At 53.0% G+C, this 22,597-nt stretch overlaps 1 protein-coding gene across 3 annotated transcripts in view; it reads left to right on the forward strand.

Moving 5' to 3' along the window:
- The window catches only part of MGAT5B (alpha-1,6-mannosylglycoprotein 6-beta-N-acetylglucosaminyltransferase B), a 70,642-nt gene extending 48,577 nt beyond the window's left edge, over window positions 1-22,065 (forward strand). Inside the window, exons 9-17 of one of the 3 annotated variants that reach the window (XM_055700828.1) lie at window positions 4,127-4,258; window positions 5,175-5,308; window positions 6,025-6,161; window positions 8,698-8,853; window positions 9,559-9,705; window positions 11,292-11,408; window positions 19,369-19,443; window positions 20,007-20,281; window positions 21,431-22,065. In XM_055700828.1, the coding sequence (XP_055556803.1) occupies window positions 4,127-4,258; window positions 5,175-5,308; window positions 6,025-6,161; window positions 8,698-8,853; window positions 9,559-9,705; window positions 11,292-11,408; window positions 19,369-19,443; window positions 20,007-20,281; window positions 21,431-21,629 (1,372 nt within the window). In that variant the 3' untranslated portion in view covers window positions 21,630-22,065. Of the gene's footprint in view, window positions 1-4,126; window positions 4,259-5,174; window positions 5,309-6,024; window positions 6,162-8,697; window positions 8,854-9,558; window positions 9,706-11,291; window positions 11,409-19,368; window positions 19,444-20,006; window positions 20,306-21,430 lie in introns of all 3 variants that reach the window. The other 2 variants (XM_055700829.1, XM_055700830.1) reach the window with 2 other exon arrangements.
- The last annotated feature ends 532 nt before the right edge of the window (window positions 22,066-22,597 follow it).

Raw genomic sequence — 22,597 nt, forward strand, 5'->3', positions numbered from 1 at the left:
GATGCATGTTGCAAAAGTAAAACCATGTGTAGCTTAAAAAGCATGCTGCAATTGCTTGAAAAACCTCACTTTTGAGGTTGTCATGTCCCTTCTAGCAGGAGGAAGAGCTGGGAGCAGAGGCCAGGCAGGGGGTCGTTCATCTCATGGGCTCCGATTTGCACTTCAAATTGCTCATGATGGGCTCATCACAGACCCCCAGGAGCCTGGCTCTGGCACCTTTCATCCACCAGATAATGGTCCTGTGCTTGTTGGGCATTTGTAGACAGGGAGAAGCTGAGGGAGCAGAAAGGACAGAAGCCCTCCTCCATTTTCCCTGCTGCAGTCTGCCTTGCTGATGACAGCAGATGGGGGCAGAGAAGATGCAATTAAATATATTATAGGCTATTGGCCCAGCCTGCCAGCAGATGCCCATGAGGTCCATTTAGTGCTGGACTTTTCAGCCCCAGGAGTGGTAATGTGGAAGGAAACATTGGGTTAATTTGAAAATAGGTCAATGGGATGTAAAGATAACCCCGCAGTTATCTGATTTCATAGAGCCTGCACCATGCTTAGGAAGGGGATGCATCTCCTTGTTGATTAAAGTACCTATAAGGGGAAAATAGCAGGACAAGAAGCTGCTATAGATTTATTCTGGAGTAGGTGCAGCTGGTGGAAGCGGCTGGCCGAGAGGCAAGCTCAGCACTTGCATCCGCTTGGATTGAAGCTGCTTCGGCTGCTCTCTCCCAGAGAGGAGTGAGGGCTGAGCCGATGCACTAATCCTGGATGTCGGGATGGGACAAGTCTCCGGGTCACCTGCGGGGCTCTGGAGGTGCTGAGCCCGGACACGAGCTGGTCGCCATTCTTGGCTGGTCTGGGAGGGAAGGTTTCTCCAGGAGCAGGGATCAAGCGGTTTTCAAAAACAAATCTCTCAGCTGTGCTGGCTGAGAAGAAGGCATTTGCGCTCATCAATTTTATTTGCGTAATTTCAAGTGCCATTAATAGTACATGGCACAAGGAAAAATCGGGGAAACTTCGCTCCAACCATGAGTGAAATTGGGTTTAGTAGAAAATTAGTTGACTTAACTGGCAAATGATGAAAGCTTGAATAAAGAATGTTTAAATAAGGAGGCATGTAAAAAAGAAATCCCCCCCCCCACCTCGGAGGTGCAGCCCAGATTTCCGTGATTGGAATATTAAAAGCAGTGGTTATAAAGCTTTTAGGAAGGAGAAGGGGGGTAAATGAGAGAGATGCTCTGCTTCAAAGACACCAGCCCTGCTTTAGGTCTATTCCAGCCTCACAGCCTTGGCGCTGGGAGTACAAATGGATGTGGCAAGTCCCGAGCACCCAGAGAGGGGACGTGTGGCAGGTTGTGGTGATGAGGGCAAGTGGGGGAAGCCAGACCTGCCCTGCCTAACCGGTGGAGAGTTTGTTGGAGGCTTCAGTGTGAGGTACACTCCCTGCTGTCTCCCGCAGCCCCTTGTCAAGCTTGGCCAGGGCTTTTTAAAATGTTGGACGATTTTGTGATGCAGCAGCTTGTGCGATATGTACCAGCTAGAGGATGGGGTGTGCTGCAAGAAGAGGGGTTTGGGGATTTTTAGATAAATACAAGGTTTATGGATCAGTTGAGTTGCTTCACTGCAGTGCCAGGTTGGTGTAAATCAGCGTTGCCATTTGGCTGATGACAGAGGAAGGAACAGCATGTATGCGAGCAAATGCGATATTTAGTATTGCATCTCTGTAAAATTCTGGGGTTTTTTACTGGCTTAAAATTTCCCCTTCAGCCTTCCCAGGAGGGGTGGGTCTCCTTGTTGTCCTTTTTATCATACTGAGGTGGCTGTTGGAAGTGAGAGCCTTTCTATTCCTGCCATCTTCCCAATCAGCCATGTCATGTAAAATTGTGCAGAAAAGTGGTAAAATTGCAACCTGTTTCCCCTGCGGCTGACCCGGCCGGGCTGCCCTGTGCTGATGCTTATATTCCTTGTGACAAGAGCAATGAAGCAGCTGCAAGTGCAGCTCTTCGCCTTAAATTAAAAAATCTGTGGTTTGCCTGGCTTTGGCGAGCAATGTGGTTCTATGTTTCCTTGCTCCCTGGAGTCACAGTCATGGTCAGGATTTTGGGATGACCTTTCACTGGTCTCAGGTTGGGATGGGACTGGAAGAAGGATCTTGGTGCCTAACGCTCAAGGGCTTGCGAGCCATATGAGAAGAAGAGGAAGATGTGGCCAGGAGGAGACCAAGAGCCCTTTATCATATCTATAACGGCTAACCAATTTCACTGGCTGCATATGACCCCTTCTGATGATGTTGGTGAAGATCAGTGAGAGATCGGAGAGATTGTGATATGCTTGTGATAACTGTATCACTTGGCTGTTACCCAGCTGGGGGAGCCAGCAGTTTCCTCTGCAAGCCACCACGACATCCACAGATGAAACGCTGTGCATTGTCGTAGGTCGTGGAAGGGGTGAGTACCTTCTGGCAGTGCTTCTCAGAGGATGGACCCCTGGGCTGTGGGTCCATGTGAGCTCCAGCTGAGCAACAGATAAAAGCCAGGTAGGGCTGGAAAGAGGATTCTCAGGTTCGGAAGGGAAAATGCAGAGAAACTGGGAGAACCAGTGAGAGAGGTCACAAAGAGGGAAAGCTTCAAAGCCTGAGAATGTAAAATCTGGCTGGATCTTTTATTCCTTAGAAAAGGGAAAACACTTAGGGGGATGGCTGGGATAAATTCCTATTTCCACATAGGTGCTAGGAGTAAGTGAAGAGCCCAGAAGAAAACAAAGACAGACATCTTGGCAGGCAGGAACTGAGAGTGAGATTTCACACTGTCTGAGCTCAGACTTGCAAAATAAAACAGAAGTTCCTCAGCCCTGTTAGAAGGACTGAGAACGAAACAAGGTGACTGGTGGGAGTGGGGCAGAGCCCGGGCGGACCAAATCAGCTCAGCATTTTGGTTTTCCGTGAGGATGTTGCTGTTGCTCTTTGGGTGTGAGTGGGATTATGAGGGTGAGGATGAGAAATTATTTTCTTTAGGAGGAAGAAAAAAATGCAAGAGCATTGAAAGTGAGGGGTGGATCATTTGTATTTCTGATCAAACTGGCACTCAGAAATCACAAGTACATGTAACAAGGATATTTGAGAAGCCTGCTGAAGCTGGAAGGTGTCACAGGTTTTTTTCTGAGAAGGAGGAAACATGGTCCAGACAAGCAGATGGGCTGTCAGGCTGACATCAATGGTACACTTAGTGGAACAGCTTTGGAGAGAGGGATTCATCAGTTCACAGAGGTAATTGAAAATGGAAGGAGACATGCCTCAGGTTTACCAGCCTCGTATCATGCCAGATTAATCACCTATCACCCTGGCAGCAAGGTAACTGATGATCTTGATAAAGAGATTGCAGTCCTAGTTTATCTGGATTTTCATAATGCATTTTATCTGCTGGAGGAGGGAAGAGGGACCCAGTACTGTTGTAAGAAGCTAGCTGAAAACCCACTGAGACCCAGGGTCCCGCTGCCCCAGCTTTATTGAACTGTTTCATAAATGGGGCAAAAAGTGAGAAATGTTAAAGAAGCACGCACAACATCCAAGGACAGGTGGCGCCGCCAGAGTCAAAGAGAAGCTGAGGATGCTTGGGGATGTGGTGGGTACCTGTAAGGACTGGAGTAAGAGAAATGGTGCATGGGGCTGGGAGGGATATGGGGCTGGGAACAGGGAGATTTAGGCTAAGCTGGGAGCCTTGCAGGCAGGGAGGAGGGGAAAGAGGTGGCTTTACGAGTCTGTCACCAATGTGATTGCAATGAAAGCAAATGAAATCTGGTGTCTGCCACAAGAGAAGTCCAGGGGAGTGTGTGTTGTTGAATGAGATGCTGGTGAGCCGGGCTGAGAATGCTGTGCACAAACCTCATCATCCACACGGGAGGAGCAGGAACTCGGCTGGAGCAGGTGCAAAGGTGGGGAGGGACAAGGACTCCCCAAAATCTCAGAATTTTGGCCCAGGAAATAAAGACTGGGGAGAGGACAATCCTTTGCCTCTCTCTCTGTCAACTAGGGAGCTGGTTGATGGCCCCTGTTCAACACCTGGCAGGGAAAGGAGTGTTTGTGTTGCAAGGCTTTCATGGGACTGGGGGTCTGATCCCTCCTGCTTCTCCCCAGTCACTTAGGGGTGCCTCCGGGACGGGGAAACTGCCCCTTGACCAATCCTTTGCCTTTCGACCTGATTTACACTGACTACCACGGCCTCCAACAGATGAAGCAGCACATGGGGCTCTCCTTTAAGAAATACAGGTAAGCAAAGTCACTCCTGTCTCTACTCTCAATTTCATTAATTAGCAAGCAAAGACTAATGCTAATGACCACGAAGGATAGCCCCCACATCCAAGGAGTCGAACCCTTTGATTGCACCTTTGATTTTTGCCTGGCTTTGCCAGCTGATGCCTTTCTGTGTCCCCTGCTGCTGCAGCACGAGGCGGTCTGCTTGCTCCAGAGCCTCACGTGTTTAAGATAAAACTTCATTAGAACAGATTGAATTGGGGGAAAAAAACAACCAAAACCCTGCATGTGCCTGCATTGTGTGTGTGCTTCCAAGTACTGTGCCTGCAGCGTGCAGACAGGGGTGGCCACACCACGGAGGAAAGCGCGAGCCTTCTGTATTTACAAGCCCCATCCCTGGCTCCTTCAGCATCAAGACAAATGTCATCATCCCCTGGTACATCACCAGCCAGGAAAATATGTGATTTAATTTAGTGCTGATGGTCCTGCTATTTATTATGTTTTCTCCCATCTATTCCACTATCCTACACAATTTTATTAGAGAGAAAAATGGCAAGCGGTGTTATTGCTTTTATTATAAATGCATTTGCTCTCGCATTCCGCTTGTTTTGCTCTTCTCTTGCTTGATGCTCCCCTTCTCTCCTCAGTCTTGTGCTGGTAATGCCTGCCTCAGCATTCCCGGGATATTGGGAAAAGCATTAACAAGTCTTCAGGAGATGCATCATTCTCCAGACGGTCAGGGAGATGAAAGGCCTGCGAGGGGGAATTGCTAGTTACAGGGGGGAGCGGTGGGTCAGGAAGAGCTGCCTGGGATGTTCCTGCATGCTCTGCTCAGGGAACAGGCAAAGGATGAGCTGCCTGGGGACACCAGATGTCCCTGACAGTGGGACTTTCTCAAACCAAGGTCCTCGTGTCCTGTCTCCTCTCCCAGGTGCCGTGTCCGGGTCATCGATACCTTTGGGACAGAGCCAGCGTACAATCACGAGGAGTACGCCACGCTGCGTGGCTACCGCACCAACTGGGGCTACTGGAACCTGCAGCCCACCCAGTTCATGACCATGTTCCGTGAGTGGGGGATGGGGGCACAGCGGTGCAGTTTCAGGGGCTCAGAGGCACCGCAGAAGCTGGTCTGACCTCCTTCGGGAGGTGATGCACAGGCAGTGCCATCCTCCCTGGCTCTGCTCCTGCTTCCCCTGCCTGCTCGCTGCCTGCAAGGAGCTCCCAAATCTGTTTGGCCATTTTCTGGGCTATAGAAATGATCCAAGGAGGGAGACCCTCCCTCCTCTGCGATGGGTTGCTGGCTCCAGCCCAGTCAGGGCCGAACACAGGGCACAGCCAGGAGCTTCCAGCCCCTGGGAGGGGAGTCGTGGGGTGGTTTTGGTTGCAAAGCCTGGTTTTATTTCAGCTGGGGTTCTGAAGGTGAGAGGCAGCTCACTGATTCGGCATGTGGCTTGGAAAAGGAGATGTGCTTGTCTGAAAGGAGCTTGGTGACCCACTGGGCGCTGGGTGACTCAAAGGCTGCTTTTTCCTGGCCGGATAAAGCCCATTTAGAGCCTTAAAAATGCTTTACTTTTTAAAGAGTAGCTTGAGCGAGTTCCAAAGCCTGTATTTTATGAGCTGCTTGTATAGGGATTCATGTCATTTTTCCTCCAAGCTCCAGCAAGGATCTGGAGCTGGGCTCATCTCAGCCCCCGTGCTGCAGTGGGGCTGCAGCCTCAACCCTGCTGAGGTTCCAGAAAACATCTGTCCAGCCACGTGTCTTCTCCCCTTGGTGTCCGCAGCTCACACCCCCGACAACTCCTTCATGGGCTTCGTGTCGGAGGAGCTCAACAAGACAGAGAGGCAATTCATCAAATCCAACAAAGTGAGCAGCATGGCGGTGGTGTACGGGAAGGAGGCCAGCATCTGGAAGGTGGGTGTCCTCGGCACTGCGGGGAGCCCCCGGGTGGGCAGGGGCAGTCCTGGGCAGAGCTGTGAGGCTCTTACCCCAGTTTTTACGGTGCAGATCTCAGTGCGTTTGCAGAGAAGCATCCTTGCCCTGTTCATAGAGGGGAAGCTGAGGCTGCTGCCATGATGTGACATGTCCAGTGCCTCTGAGCAAACGGGGTAGAGGGTGGTGAGACCCCGGCCCCTGCTCTTTGCTCTAGGTGATGCTTCCTCCCCACAGGCTGCTTAGACTGAGGATTTCATAGCAATGATTGTATCTAATTAATTATAATGATTAGATGATTTCCTGTGATACGATGGGAGTTGGTTTCTCTCTGCTTTCAAGTGCCCTGTGAAAGGGGTTGTGCTGTCCCCTGCCTGCCCCCACCTGTAGCGCCTCAGGGAGAGGGGTGGGCAGCTGCATGGGGGCAATACCCCCCCTGAAACATCTCCCCTGCATCTCTTGTAGCAGCCAGGGGATGTGTATACTCCCCCCGCCATCTTATCCAGAGCTAGCCAGCGGCTTTTCCTTCCAGGGCTTGAAAAAAGGAGCTAATTCTCACTGTCTCTTGATTTATTTTTTTTTCCCTTTGTGCACCGCCTGGGGCTGTTCCAGTTGCAGGTACTGTACCGCACCAGCTGCTGCTGGGCTTTACCTCTGTGCATCTTCTCATGAGAGAAAATGTTTTGCCGGAGTCGGCTGTGACTCATCACAGGCTCAGTCCTCCCGAGCTGCCAGGATCTTGTGGGTTGGTGCAGCCAGGGCTGTATCTCCTCTCCATCCCCACCTTCCCTGGTTAGCGGCTCTGCCTTCACAGGAATGCCTGCGGTGGGCCAGAATCCAGCCATGCCATCTCCTGTTCACTGGTGTTTGTGGCTTTTTCATCACCTCCCATGTCTGACAGCAAATCCCTCCAGCATCTGCCTAGCCAGGGGCTCTCTGAAAGACCTACTGAAACCCCACAACATCTCATTTTAGGGGAAATGCCACATCTTGTCTTCTTTTTCTATCATTCCCATGCCCTTTCTTACTCAGAAGTTTCAGCTGAACATAGGTTAATTTGGGAAGGCACTAAAGAGAGTTAAAACCTCAGAACGCACATTTCCCTCCGTCCTTAGTACTATGAATGTTTGTTCCTTTTAGCCAGAATTCACAAATATCATCAGTTTCCCAAAAACTGCATATTTGAGGTAATTTATTACCGGGTGAAGGGGCTAGGGCTGTTTCTTGCTAGTGGCTGTTCCTCAAGACCAGGCTGCCTGGGCATTTCTTCACGTCTTGTGCCACCCCATGTAATAAAACAAGGGGGAAGAGGGGCTTTTCCTCATCTTGAGTGATTTTGAGGTCTAGGAAGGAAGAGAACACCTCCGTATTCTGGAGCTGGGTGTTTATTTACAAGCCTTGGATCAAGTGCTGTCTCCAGAGCAGGATCCTTTTTTGACATTTAGAAACATTTCATTAAACCTACCTTCCCATATTTCTCATTTCCCACCCCTCTGAACCTCTCACCTCTGGCTCGCAACAGGACCTGAAGTTTTAATAAGCTGGGAAAAGCTGTTTTCATCAGGCTGTTCCCCAGCTTCCATGGGTCAAAGCAACTCACGGTGCCCAGATGCAGTGGTGGCGGGGGCCTCCCATGCCAGCCCCACCACCGTGCAGGGGGATCGGTCCCCCCAGGTGATGCTCGGTGGTGCCAGGCGCTACGCAGGAACTATAAACTGTGTTTCGCTCCCATCTCCCCAAGCCCGTTGTATTAGGGAATTGATGTCAAAACCGTGCTGATTTGGGTGTTAGTGGCACTGTGGCCAGGGTTTCACCCTGCAGCCTCAATCCCACCAAAAGCACTTGGGTTTAGCCTTAGAGAAGTCCAGGGATACATGGCAGAGGGAAGAAATACAGTGTTCCGAGAGGCTTTAAGGTAACATAGGGAGTTTTTTCAAATTCCCCATTTATACCTCCTTACTCCCTCCCAGTCTTTGCTCTTTCAGGGCCTATTGCAGCACTGGAACAAGCTAAAAATGCAGTATCCAAAGGATGGTCCCTTTGTGGTTTTTCCAAGCAAAAAATTCTGCAGTAGAGGAATTGTTAAAATAAAAGGCTTCTTTGGAGAGCAAAAGGAGGAAAGCTTCCAAAAGAAGAAAACTGATGACCCCCTTAATTTTCCAAGTAGTGAAACAGGATTAAATTTAAGTGAGAAAATCCTGGGGACTTGTTACCTGGAATAAGAGGCCTTTAGCAAGCTCTGGTCTTTGGAAACTTCCCTCTGAACCTCTTGAAACCTTTAATTCATCAGCTCCAGAGTGGAAGTTGCCTGCAGAGACAGCAGGCAAGGCAGAGGCTTGAGGTGTTGATGTGCAGGGTGGTGGATCCCACCGTCATCCAGGCTCACTGGGAGCCTGGGGTGGTCCAGGACATGTGTCCGAGGGATGTGGAGAGGGGGATGCGGGTTTGGGGAGCAGGGGGTGGGGGGGGGGTTGCGGGCAGCTGCATCTCCTGGTGCTGTTCACACCCATGCCTTCGTCCCCAGGGCAAGGAAAAGTTCCTGACCATCCTCAACAAGTACATGGAGATCCATGGTACAGTTTATTATGAGACGCAGCGGCCGCCCGAGGTCCCAGCATTCGTGAAGAACCATGGGCTGCTGCCGCAGCACGAGTTCCAGCAGCTGCTGAGAAAGGCGAAGGTAGGTGAGGGCCAGACGGGGCGTCAGCAGACCCCGGCCTCTGCTAACCAGCCAGCAGTGAGGACTCAAACATAATTAAAGAAGGAGGTGGGGAGTGGGGAGAGGCGGTTATCTGCACTCCTCCCAGGCTGGCAGGCGCTATCAGCAGGGCTAATTAGCCAGGAGTAGAGCAGAGCACATAATTTCAAATCAAGATGTGTCTGATGAGTTTCTCCTTGCAGACTGCCCGCAGATGGAGCACAAAGTTTCCTCATTAATTCATTTATTGCTGAGCAGGGTGGGTCCCCCCTTCCCTCCACAGCTATGATAAAAATAAATGGGATTTGCAGAGGGAGTGTGCGGGGTGCAGGCACATCCCAGTCACCTTCAGCTGGTGTCTGGGGGGGACGTTTTTGATTCACCAGCCCAAATGGCTTTGGCAAAGCAGTATTTCTCCATACAGGGCCAGTATGGTGGTCGTAGGCACCATGCGGGAACCTGCAGCTCCTGAACACCCCGTTGCTTTGCAGGGGTGGGCTGTGAGCCATGGAGCAGGGGGAGGTTTTAGCACATTTAAGCTATGGGGTGTTGAACTGCAAGGAGTTGCCTTAGAGGCTCGGTGTGCAGGGCCAGCGCGGCAGAGAGCGATGCTGGTGGGTTATTTGGGAGACTTTCGTATGGGCTTGGCCACGTTCACTCACCAGCTCACGGGCTTCTCCCTTGTAGCTCTTCATTGGCTTTGGGTTCCCCTACGAGGGTCCTGCCCCGCTGGAGGCCATCGCCAACGGCTGCGTTTTCCTGCAGGCACGTTTCAACCCCCCGCACAGCTCCCTCAACCACGAGTTCTTCCGTGGGAAGCCAACATCGAGAGAGGCAAGTCTGGCAGGAGGCGAGTGGATGGCCTGGATGGAGCCACTCCCTTTACACCAGGGTTCGGGACAGCCCGGGTGGAGCAGTAGCTAAATGGAGAGTTTTTTGGGTTTTTTGTGTGAAATCCCCTCCAAATGCAGAAGCGTGGGTACCTACAGACGGGGTCCCCTCTTCCATCCTCTCATCGTTTCCACCTGGAGCGCTTGGATGCAAGGGGACTTGCTGTGGGTTTGAGGTTGCAAAAGAGAAGGTGGTGCAGGAGACTTTTGCAGACCAAAACCCCCAGCTTCTTCCCCATCAGCCCAGATCCATGCACCCCCCATACCCTGCTCCCAAACTGGGGTGATGCTCCCCTGTTCATCCTTTTGTACACCCAGAGGGACACCAGGGCCTCTGTGGTGTGCAGGGGGGCAAAATCCCTCCCAGGCTTGCCTGTCACTGGGAATTCAATCTAAGTGAAGTAGGAACTCTTTAAAAGTTAAAGGGTTGAGAAAATAGCCTCTTTTATTATTAATAGAGTGGATAATGGAGTGCAACACTCACTCCTGCTGAGAAGGGCTTTGCTGGGGGACTCTGCGGCTCAGCCCTGCCACAGCCCAGCTCAGTGGCACCCATCATGGGGTGGGGGGCACTAGCCTGTCCTAGACCCCCATGTCTGTCCCATGCACCCCCCTAATCAGCTGCCAGTGTTAGCACCCATCCTGGGTGGGTGCTGTGATTGTGCTTTGGAGGCCGGAGTGAGGGCTGGGAAATGCCCCAGGGTGTTTATACACCAGGGGGAGGGAGGTGATCAAAACCAGTTGAGGAAAAAAATAGGAAAGGAGAGCAAGCTGGAGCATAAAATACAGAGCATGCACTGCTCTCCTCCTCCAGCTGGCAGGTTTTCAGGCCCCTCTGCACTGCTTCACAGTGCCCCCGAAACACCTCCTCTGCTCAGCATCCTCTCTTTTCCCTTCCTGAGAGGAGATCTGGGCTCTGGCTGCCTTGCAGCAGCGTGGGGCTGAAAAGGCAGCTCTGGGGCTGAAATCAAAGAAGTAGATCCCCAAAAATTGCCTGGTGAGGGGCGGGTGGCTGTGAGTATCAGTGCGTAGGGCTGCCTGTGGCATCAGGGTGATACAGCTTCCAGCGCCGCTTTCTCCTGGTGCCAGACTTTCCTGGCTTTCAGTGGTGATGGATTTTCTGTCTGCCTTGTTTCTGGATTTAGCAAACCTGGGAGACATGGTGCCTTCACAGACCTTGCTGGTTTGGTCTATTTTTGCCACTCCAGACCTGCAGATGGCTCGGGTCAAGGTTACATTGTACCTGTATTACAAAGGCAGAGATATTCAGGGCTATGGAGGCGATTTCAGTGTTGATGGGAATGGAGCATCCCAACCCAGCAGGAATTTTAGAGCATCAGCCTGAGGCTGGGGGGCAGCTGGCTTCAGAGGCAGGCTTTTTCCAGCATGTCCCTATGTGCAATGGGTTAAAACCCAACTGTGTGTCTGCGCCAGAGCCTGCTGCTTCTCTCTGCCATCATGGCTGTGAGCGGTACACAGCAGCCGTTCTGGCAGGGATTGCAAAAACCAGCTCCCGCTACTGTGTTTTAGGTGTCCTCCCAACACCCATATGCTGAAGACTTCATCGGGAAGCCGCACGTGTGGACTGTCGACTACAATAACTCCGAAGAGTTTGAAGCTGCTATCAAAACTATCGTGAGGACCCAGGTACGGCTCGGAGGTGGTGGTGGGGCTATGTCCCCACTACTGGGTTTGCAGGGATAGGTGTCAGCAGTGGTTGCTGGTGCCTGGCTCTCCCTTTCAAGCATTGGTTGCTTTTCCTTCCTTGGTTCCCCTTTGAAATTATTTGCATGTGCAAGGCAGAAATCTTCCTCTCCTGCATCTTCGGGGGCATGCGTGCTCCCACCTTACTTTGGTACCAAGTGTGGTAGGTGCTTCCCTAGGGCAGAGCTGTGCCTTTGAGGGATCCCCCGGGAATCCTCCGGGCAGAGCCAGAGCAAGGGGAAGCTAAGATAAGGGAGATGAGGTTTGGGAGCAGGAGGGTGAGGTTGCTGGAGATGCACGGCACTGCTGGGACCTGGCATGAAGCAAGGATAAACCCGGAGAGCATCTCTATGCATGTACCCGGAGAGTTGCAGACCTGTGCACCTGCTGTTCCCACATTTCACTGTTTATCATTATCATTTGGATTGAGCAAATCAATAGGAGGAGCGCCAGGAGTTGCCTCTGTGAAGGATGAAGGGATGTAAGGAAGGAGGGGGATGCAGGGACCCCCTGGGAAGGCAGCGCTCCCGCTGCGCCTGCCCTGGAAAAGCTCCCTCATGAATATTTACCTCCTGCCCTGTGGCAGGAGCCTTTCAAGTTGTCCAAATTATTAAAGTCAATTTTCCTGGAGGGGAGGAAAGTGCTGATAGCCGTTTTGCGTGCAATTTGCTTCGCTTGGGATGAGCCGTCCCCTCGTGAGGATGGTGATGTGCTGTGAAACTGGGGCTCTGCATCAGGCTGTGGGTGTCTGGGGTTCGTGGTGCTGGGGGGGACTGGGGTGATGGTGGCCAGAGAGGTGTCATTCTTGCTTTTTCCTGCATTAGAGGCTGCAGAGGCTGGTGTCTGTCACAGTTTGGGGACTTTATTCAGCTGATGTGGCCATGCCATCTGCCTAGGTCTCACAGCTTATTGCCCCAGTGATTGCCGCAGTGATTCACCTTGTGCTGATTTTCTCTATGAGTTTGCAAAGACCAAACAAACCCAACTTACGAAAACAGTTGTTGTTTTGCACATTCATTCCCATATCTCCATTAAAATTAAATTAAAAATAATTACATCCCTGCTGCTGTGCTGCCGGGCCAGCTGTTAGTGCTTGACCCTCCACCATCTGAGCTGAAGAGATGGCAACACTGCAGGTGGGTGGCCGGGAGCTGCTGCTCTCTGTTTCAGGAGACAAAAAGAGATTTTCAGTTTTTCCAGAAAGGATAAAGAAAATAGTGAAGTCTGGTGCTGCCATGCTACTAAAAAAATTTAAAAATGATGGAGGATTAAAGGGTGGGGGAAAGGACTCTGCTGGCTCCTGAGCAGCTGTGCTGTGCTGCAGTGTCGACTGGATGTGGACCAGGTTGTTTAGATGCTTAACGATAATGTCTGGTTAAAAAGAAAAGAAGAAAAAAGGTTTTAGGAAAGGATTTGGTGGTGTGATAGGCACCATGCAGGAGGAACGGGTGTGGGGACCTGCCGTTCCCAGCACCAGGTGCTCGCCCAGTGCGTGCCACTGCTGTGCCGATTCCTGTTTTGCCCAAAGACAAGCTCCCGTCTCGGCTTTTCTCCCCGTTCCCACTCTTCATGTCGATGCAGCTGTGGTACGGTCACAACACATGCTACCTCCCTCCCTTAATTAACATTCCTTCAGTTGCTGAACAGCTGATGGAGGGCAGGGGAAGCAGAGCTGGAAGGAGGGTGCCCACACGCCAGCGCGGTCCGACAGCTGCCTGTGCGGCCAGGCTGCCATGGCCAGGCATCCCGGGGCAGCTGCTTTCTCTTCTCCATTCCAGCGTGACACCATGTATAGTCAGAGAAACTCTCTCTTATGGGTCCACAGGGTAGCTAAAGCTGCCACCCATCTTTGCGGGTCCAGGGACCCCACCCTGAGGTCCCCTCCCACGGAGCATCCCGACCGCTGCAATTAGCCTCGGCTGCTGGGAGGCTGAAGACTTAAATTTGTCTCAGATGATAAAACAAGGCGCTGACATCCCGCTTGCATTAAAAGCGTGCAGTCGTTCTGGAGCAAAGTTATTCCTTCCCACCAAGAGGCGTGCTGGTTTAATCTCCAACTCACCTCTCTGGGTTTTTTTAAAGATATTGTATAAATCCTCCTGAAGCAGAGCAGGGACTGTGAATAACTCACAGCAACTTTTTTTTTCCCCCTCCTTTTTTTCCCCTTTTTATCTTTTAAATAGAAAGGTCTGCTTTATTAGAGATGCTGTCAAGGCAATTAAGCTTAAAAATTGACCTACCTTACAGGTTTAAAAGCCTTATTATGGGCTTTGGCTTCAGGGGTCCCTTGGTGTCTTGTCTTTAAAGTACTGTTTGTTACAGCAGGACTTGAAAACAAGGGCATTAGCAGGAGGAGCGGCAGAAAGCTGGTGGCTGGGCAGTTTAATGTGGCTGTTCCCAGCCAGGCACTGGAGCTCAGAGAAACTATTTTACTGATGCCTTTTTTTCCCCCAAAGTGAAAATGGGGTGTTTCATTATCAGAATATCTAAAAAATGTGTCTGTGTTTCAGAATAACCACCGTCAATTTATTTTTCCAGTCAAAACATTTCATTTCAACATTACTGGAATGAAATAGTATGGTTTTGTTTCCCATCTGCCTGCCTTTGTTTAAAAATACCCTGCCATTTTATTGAAAGGACGGCTTGTATCTGAAATGATGTATTTCCCTTTGCTTCACCAACCCAAACAGATTGCTGAACCTGAAACACAGCATTTTTCCTGGCCTTGATGGGTGGAAGCATTAGAAATTGAAAACTGACCTGAAAAGGATATTTCTTTTCTTTTTTTTTCTTTTCTTTGTTGTTGTTGTTGTTGTGCAACTGAAAAATCACTTATCCCACAGCTTTAGTTTTGCATCTTCCAGGCAAAAGTCAGGAAAACATTTTTGGGGATATGGGATATTGTGGGAAGCTGTGAGGTGTCTCCTTTGCTCTGCCTCTGCCAACAGCTTTTCCTGGCAGCAGCTGTGCCGTGCTGGGTGCTGGGATCCAGGGTCCGGGGTGCTGGGAACCCCTGAGAGCCTTTGGGAAGCTGCTTTTATCAACCCGGTAGTATTTCTGATACAGTCAAGCTGACAAACAAGCTTGCCTTGGCTTAGAGCATAGTGGCTCTGGGGAGTTTGCTGAGGCCTCAGCAATATTTTAGTATTATTTGCAGCTGCCCCAGCCTGCCCGCGGCTCCCTGGCCAGGTGGCTGCTGGCCTGGCTGTACAGCCGTCCTGGTGGACCTCCAGGTGGGATGTGCCATCCTTACAGCTACAGCCTTGCCCCAGCTCCAGCCCGGCTGGCAGAGCTTCCTTTGGTGTGTTTGGAGCCGGCCGGGTCTGCTGGCAGGGCTGGCTGCTGTCTATGTGCAAATAAAGCCGCTGAGATGCAGCCAGTGTCCTTCACCAACCTCGATGTGCTTGAAAGAAACTTCTTTCTGGAGAAGGATCTGAGTCATGGTTTACACATGGCTTGGGTTAGCAAAATCATAGAATCATTTATGTTGGAAAAGACCTCTGAAATTGTCAAGTCCAACTGTTAGCCCAGCACTGCCAAGTCCATCACCATACCACATCCCTCAGCACTGCATCTGTGCATCTTCTGAGCATCTCCAGGGATGGTGACCCCACCACCTCCCTGGGCAGCCTGTCCCAGTGCCTGGCCACCCTTCCAGTGAAGTTTTTCCTACTATCCAGTCTAAACCTGCCCTGGCACAACCTGAGGCCGTTCCCTCTCGCCCTGTCGCTTGTTACCTGGGAGAAGAGGCCAACCCCCCCCCTGCACCCCCCTGTCAGGCACCTGCAGAGAGCGATCAGGGCCCCCCTGAGCCCCCTCCTCTCCAAGCTGAGCCCCCCCCAGCTCCCCCCTGAGCCCCCCCTCAGCCTGGTGCCCCAGCCCCTTCCCCAGCCCCCTGCCCGTCCCTGGACACGCTCCAGCCCCTCTGTGTCCCCCTGGCAGTGGGGGGCCAGAGCTGAGCCCAGGGCTCGGGGGGCGCGGCTGACCGGTGCCCAGCGCAGGGGGATGGGCACTGCCCCGGTCCTGCTGGCCACGCTGTTTCGGATGCCAGCCAGGGGCTGCTGGCCTCCTTGGCCACCTGGGCACACAGATGGCTCATGCCCAGCCGGCTGTGAACCAGCACCCCCAGGCCCTTTCCCACTGGGCAGTTTCCCAGCCCCCTGCCCCCGGCCCGCAGCTGCCTGGGGCTGGTGTGACCCACGGGCAGGACCCAGCACGGAGCCCTGTTGACCCTCACGCACTTGGCCTCAGCCCATCGGTCCAGCCCGCCCAGACCCCCCTGCAGAGCCTCCTGCCCCCCTGCAGATCAGCACTCCCACCCCGCTTGGTGTCATCTGCGAACTGATGCCTACGAGTCCCTCCTCCAGATTGTTGATAAAGACGTTCAACAGGGCTGGCCCCAGCACGGAGCCCTGGGGAACACCGCTGTGCCCGCCGCCAGCGGCTGTGACCCCATGCACCACCATGCCTTGGGCTCAGCTGTCCGGGCAGCTTTTTACCCACCCATGGAGCAGACCCATCCAAGCCACCCCCCAAGCCAGAAGAGCTGTCCAAGCCTCACCCTGAGGAAAAGCCCTTGTGCACCCCTCCCTTGTCCTTTTGCAGGTGGCACCCGCTCCAGGTCACCCTGCAGCTGCTGGGGAAGGCTTTTGGCAAGCTGTGCCTCTGCCATTCATCCCCCCTTGGAGCAGTTTTGCGTTTCACTGCTGGCTTGCATCCCTGACCTGTTTGTAAGGAAAATTGAAATCATGGAATCACCAAACCCCTCCAGCTCAGAGATCAAATCCTGGCACAGTTGCACGGGGCCAAGACGCAAATTGTGTCCCCCAGGGAAAGGTGATGCCAGGAGGCTTGTCCTCATGATGGATTATGGCCATTAGCCACGGGTTAGAGATTGGAGAAGGAGAGAGGTTTGCAGGTACCACCATTTTCTTAGCCTTCACCTTTTTCATCTATTGTCAAAAATAGTCCTTGCACAAGCAATTTAATAGACCCAATATTCTGATGTAGTGAAGGGAGAAGGCTTCATTATATTAAAGTCAAACATACAGGAATATAATGGAAAATTATACATTTCAGACTATGCTTGAAAGAGCGGCGTATTAAACATCACAGCGAAAATAGCTGGTTAAAATGTTCCCAGCCTGCTGTTACGTGCTGGTAGAGAATGGCATTATTTTTCTACTTACTTGTCTGAGGACGTTTGGATTTTTTTTTTTTCCTTTCTTTTCCTTTTGAGCGAGGGAGACTTACTGCTCTTTTCAGCTCTGGGATTCCTGCTGGAGATTATAAAACCAGGGCTCTTATGGAGGTATCCCCATGGGGCATCAGTAACTCCCCATTTGGCTGGTGGAGAGCTCTGGTCCTGTGTTCCCCACTGATGCCTGGGGGAAAGGATGGCAAAGTTCCATCTTCACCGCCCCCTCTGCTCCCTCCCGTGGCATCCAGTGCATCGCTCCACTGGGCAGCGGGATGCTGTGGTCCCCACCTCAGAGCCCCCCTCCTCCTCCTCCCTCCCAGGGCTCTGGAGAGATCCTGAGCTCCCAGTGTGGGGAGTGGCATTAACGATACGGCTGTCAAGAGGAGGCCAAGCCTGTCAGATTTTAATTAAACAATTACCTTCTCAAAATTGGCATTTTCTGTCAGTCCTGGGTGCAGGAGCTGAATCCTAACGAGCTTGGGAAAGTGGAGCAGGGGGAAATGACAGCCTCTGTGGGAGCCCCCAGATGAGGGGGGCACATAGAGGTGTTGGGGCTGGAGGAGCGGGGGCTGCAGCCTCCTGATGCTCCTGGACCCCAGAGGGCTCCCAGGAGCCTGCGGGCAGGTGAGATTGTGCCCAGAACATCACCTCCAGCTACATGTGCCAGTACAAGGAGGTTTTCTGCCTCCACCTGGCTGTGGATGTGCTGCATCCCACTGGGTACCACAGCAGTATTTTGGGGGAAAGAGACTGTTTTACAGAATTACATCTGCACCATGCCTGGTGTGATGGGGTCCTGGGAAAAGCCCCCCCCGGCATTGCGGCCATGAAAGCAGTTGTAAGGTGAGACTGAGCACTGGTGGTGCTGAGCAAGGGGGGTTTGTCTCCCCCCTGAATGGGTGCCAGGCAGCACCCAGCACCCTGCCTGGCTCAGGCTCTGTGTGACCCAGATGGGCAGTTCTGCTCTGTGGAGGACTCTACCCCAGTTAACTGAGCACCCATCAGCGATTCAGAGCCAAGAATTGCTTGTCATTGTGTCAGCCCTGATTAGCGTGCACATCTGTAATTAGATGGAGCAGCTGTGATTTCCAGCCTGGCTGAGATCTCAGGTGGGGTATTTATGGCAGGGAGATGCTTAGAGTGATCTTCTCGGCAGAGTGAGCCTTTGAGCTTGGGTTTGATGGGTACTACAAAAGCAGCTAGCTGTTCTGGAGGCGCAGAGCTCAGAAAATGGAAGAAATGGTGTTTTCTGGATTAATTACCTTTAGGGTATTCTTGCTTATAATCCTTTTACATGAAGCTTTGCAGAGATGCACGGGGGGAAAGGGGGGGGGGGGGGGCGAGGACCAGACCCTTCCACGTGCCACCGTCTGCATCTCATGTAACATCTCTCTGGAAAAATAAGGGAGTATGGAAAAATCTGTCCTCCCAGGGCAGAAATTTCCTTTAAAAATTATTTGTTCCAGAAGAAGGGGGTGGATCAATGACATAGCCGTCCTGGCCATGCTCTTCCCCTGGGGAAAATCACTGTTGACTCTGGGGCAACAGCTGTGCGCTGGCACTGCTGGAGGGCAGTGAGCTCAGCTGCCTGCTTCTGCCTGCTTCTGCCTGCTTCTGCCTGCTCGCCCGGAACCTGTGCTCTCGGTGTGCCAGGGATATGCTTGTTTGGGGGATGCTGCTGAGTCGCTGTGTAGAGAAGGGGGTTTCCATGCCAGGACCCAAGGGTGGCTCTTGGGACAGGGAGATGTGACGTCAGGAAGAGAGCACTGGCAGAAATCTCCCGAAGACCTGCAGTGTTTTGTAACCCACACTAAAAATACACCATGGTTTAAGTGCCGCTGGCTCTGTAAAAATAGCAGTTATCAATGTGGGGGTGCAGCACCGGCATGTACATACGTGGGCATTAACATTTCCTCCATTCCAGTGTGTACCCGGCTGCTGCATCCCTGCCCTGTCCCAGCCTGTGCCGGCGGCAGCGGGGAGCACCAAGCCTCTGGGACTGGGCTTCCACCCCATCACAGCCATCTGCCCTGGGCAGCAAACCCTCAGTGAAGTGGCAGTGGGAGAAGAGTGATTTTTGTTCCTATGTTGTGCACAGCCAGTCCCAGCCCTGGGCTTTTCACCGGCCAGTTTGGTGGGTTGCAGTACCGGGGCAGCAAAGCCTGGACCTTCCTCTGAGCAAGCAGAGCCGTGCTGAGGTCAGAGCACACAGGAGCAGAGGAACAGAGGATGCTGGACCAGACCCAGGGCACCAACCAGGATTAGCCTGGCATCTTTACCAGTCTTAACTACACCCCTCTACTTTAAGATTACCCCCCCCCCCCAGCCCCTTGCCTGCATTTGCGGAGTGTTTCTTGGGCTGAAACAGTTCATACTTTAATTGGAAGTGACCTATTGCTTAAAAAACGATTTTATTTTATAACGTGCCAAAACCGAAGAAAAGTGAGACTAAAATGGAACAGGGTAACTTCATTGTCACCGATACATGGGATGAATCAAAATTAATCCTTCACCCTCTTTCTCTAGTGCTTTATGGCTTGTGAAGTTTTTCCAGCCCTACTTTTATGCTCTGCTTGCTTTGGTGGACAGACACGAGCCGTGGGCTTCGGTGGTTGGGGCACTGCTGTCCCAGGCCACCGGTCCCAGTGGGGGGACAAGGCTGTCCCTGCTTGCTGCCTGTGCTCTGCTCTTCCCCCTTCACAGGTGGACCCTTACCTGCCTTATGAGTACACCTGCGAGGGGATGCTGGAGCGAATCCACGCCTACATTCAGCACCAGGTTGGGGAGCATCCCTGTCCTCCCTGGGGGAGCATCCCTGTCCTGCCTGGGGAATCATCCCTGTCCTCCCTGGGGAGACGTCCCTGTCCTCCCTGGGGGAGCATCCCTGTCCTCCCTGGGGAACCGTCCCTGTTCTGCCATGAGTCTGTTCCTGTTCCTCTGGGTAAGTAACCACTGAGCCAGTGCAGCTCCCCAGCGTGGCACCCCGGGTCCCAGCCCTGTGCAGCTGGTGGCCTAATTGAAGAGAGCACCAGGAGATGGGGGCTGGGGGAGATTTGCCATGAACCAAAGACACAGGGGGGGTGGTTGCAAGTAGCTGGAGGTAATGAGTCTGGGTCAAGACCTTTCTGCTGCAGAAAGTAAGGTAGCGTTGGGAGAAGAGGGGGTTGATGCCTTCATCTTCCACAGCAGGGGATGCCATCTATGCATGCAGGTGACCTCAACCTGAGAAGCAAACTCAGCAGCCCAAGTGTCCTTCTGTCCCACCATCACCCTCCCTTCTCCATCCCCAACATCTCACCCTGTCCCTCTGGACACTGACCCACTGTCTTTTCTCCCACCAGGATTTCTGCACCACGTCGTCTCCTCCACTGCCTCCCAAGGCCAAGAGTCCTGCTATGCAAAGCCCTCCGAGCCCACTGGCCCTGTCCCCCAATGCCACTCACCTGGTGTGGTCCCCCAGTGCCAGCTGGGACCCCCACGCCTGGCCCCCAGTGGGCTCGCTGCAGGTGTGGGTGTCGGAGACCCAGCACGCCTGCACTGAGACGTGCCGGCGGCACGGGCTGGTCTGTGAGCCCACCTTCTTCAGATTCCTCAACAAGAAGGAGGTGTTTCTCCAGTGAGTTGTGACCTTCACAGCAAGGTGGTGGTGGGGACCATCAGCTGGATGATCCCTTTGCTCCCCCCATCCCCAGCACCCATTTTCCTCATGTCCTCCTTGCTGAAATCCCATTGAGGTGCCTTCATGCACAAGGCAGTGCAGGCAGGGTGCTGCCGGAGAGCAGCCCGTTGCTTGCATGTGTTGGCCTTGACCAGCTTCACACTTCAGAAGGCAACAATAGCCTTTCCAGGCACGTTTCCATCTCTCCCTCACCCCGTTCCTCTCCACCTCCTCCGAGCTCTCTCCCTTTCTCTCTTTTTTTTATAATCTTTCTTTATAAAACTGCATTTTGAACACACAGCGGTGAAGTTTTAATAGAGTATAAATCTGCCACCAAGCTCCATGCTGCTCTATGGGCAATTAAAATGCGAGCATTACTATTGCTATTATGCTGGTCAGGCAGGTGCTGTGAATCCCAGTGACATTTTTATGCGATAAATTAGGGCTGGGGCTTGGATTTCACCCTCCCCTCCATGCCCCACTCCAGACTTTAAAATGAGCTTGTTCAGGGACTCACCAGTTGAGAGGGGTTGGTGGGAGGGCGATGCCAGCACTGCCTCTCTGTCTGCTGGCATGGGCATGGGTGGTAGGAGAGGGATGCTGAGATCCGCACTGGGCATTTCTGCTGCTCCTCGGGGCATTTGGTGATGCCCACCCCAGTTCTGCTGGCTGATCCAGGCTAGCAGGGGGCACGTGGGCATCTGTTGAACTGGTGTGCTTTTGTGTAGGGGACGTTAGCTGCTGTGGAAGGTGTCCACGAGAGTGGACAGGCTTGTTGGTCAGTGGGGGGATATAAAAGATTTGGGTGGATTTTTGTGCATGATTTCCTAAGCCATCCCTGGCCCTCATGAGGGTCGGGGTGGTCTCTGGGCTGCAGGGCTGCGTTGCAAGAGTCACCGCTGCCTGCATGGTGTGTTGGGCTGGTAATAAGCCAGCCAGGGGGTGCCAAGCAGAGCACTTACGGTTCCTGGTGCAACCAGCAAAGATCTGCCCCAACGCTTAGGGAAGGAACCTCCCCGGGAAGGACAGAACAGCACTAAAAACCCTTCAGTGAAACCTCAGGCAGCCTCCTCACCTGAACTGACCCACCTTTGTCTTTGTTTCCAGGCTCAGCATCACCTGCGACAGCACCGAGTATGAGATGAACCATCTTTACCCAGCAGTGGCTGAGAACGTCCACGAGTGCTACCTCCAGAAGGAGCCACTGCTCTTCAGCTGCGCGGGCTACAACACCAAGTACCGGCGCCTCTGCCCATGCCGCGACTACCGCAAAGGACAAGTGGCTCTGTGCAGGGACTGCTTGTGACTTGGTGTGTGTGTGTCCCGTGTTTGCGACATGCAACGTGTAACGAGTGGCTTTCTCAAAGCTTCTGCAATAGCTGGAGGTGGGACAGGTCCCTCTTGGCGGGTGAGCCAGGGGTGTCGGACGCTGGGGGTTGTTTCATCCGCCAGTCAACTGTGAGTGACCGTGTCCTGATGTTTGGTTTCATTTTCTTCTCGAGGAGCATCATCGGACCGCATCCGAACCCACCTGGACCTGGTGGCACTGGGGTGGGGTGGTGGGGAGGAGGGGGGGGGGCAGGGACACCCCTCTCCTCCTCTGGCAACAGGACAAGCCACCAGCAGACTGCAGTTTCAGGGTTTTCATCTTCTTCAAGCATCCTAGGTTGTTTTATTTATTGATTTATTTTTTTTTAACCCTCCCCATGACAAGTGGTAAATTAAAGGGGAAGCAACACCCAGCCTTTCTGTGGGAGTTATTGGGCAGAGCTGTGCTGGGGGGCACAGGGAGGCTGCCGGTGCCTGCCTTGGCTGTGGGGCTGGGGGGAGCCTGAGAAGAGTGGCTGGGCTGGAGGGACACAGTGGGGTCTGTCCCCCTGGTGTCCCCAGGAAGAGCCAGCAGGGGCTGGATGGCCCCCAGACTGTCCCTGGGAAGCGAGGGGCAGGATGGGGCTGGGGAGGGCTCCCAGGAGGGATGCTGGACCCCGCAGCGATGCTGCTGGCAGGGCAGAGGTGCCCAAAGTGAGCCCCCCCAGCCCCCCGTGGTTCTCTGCTCTCTTCTGGGCTGTGCATGGAGCTGTACATCCCTCAGGGACTGAGGCACTGGAGGTGATGGCGGGGGCTTGGGGCTGTACATCCCTCGGGGACCGAGGCACCAGAGGTGACGGTGGGGGCACGGGGCTGCTCAGGGTTCAAGTGAGCAGGCAGGAGGACGTGCTGCAGCAGCTGAGCGGAACTGCCGGTGGGCACAGACCGAGGCCAGGGAAAGGGGGC

The sequence above is a fragment of the Falco cherrug genome, chromosome 1 (genome assembly GCF_023634085.1).
Source record: "Falco cherrug isolate bFalChe1 chromosome 1, bFalChe1.pri, whole genome shotgun sequence".
Taxonomy (NCBI): Eukaryota; Metazoa; Chordata; class Aves; order Falconiformes; family Falconidae; genus Falco; species Falco cherrug.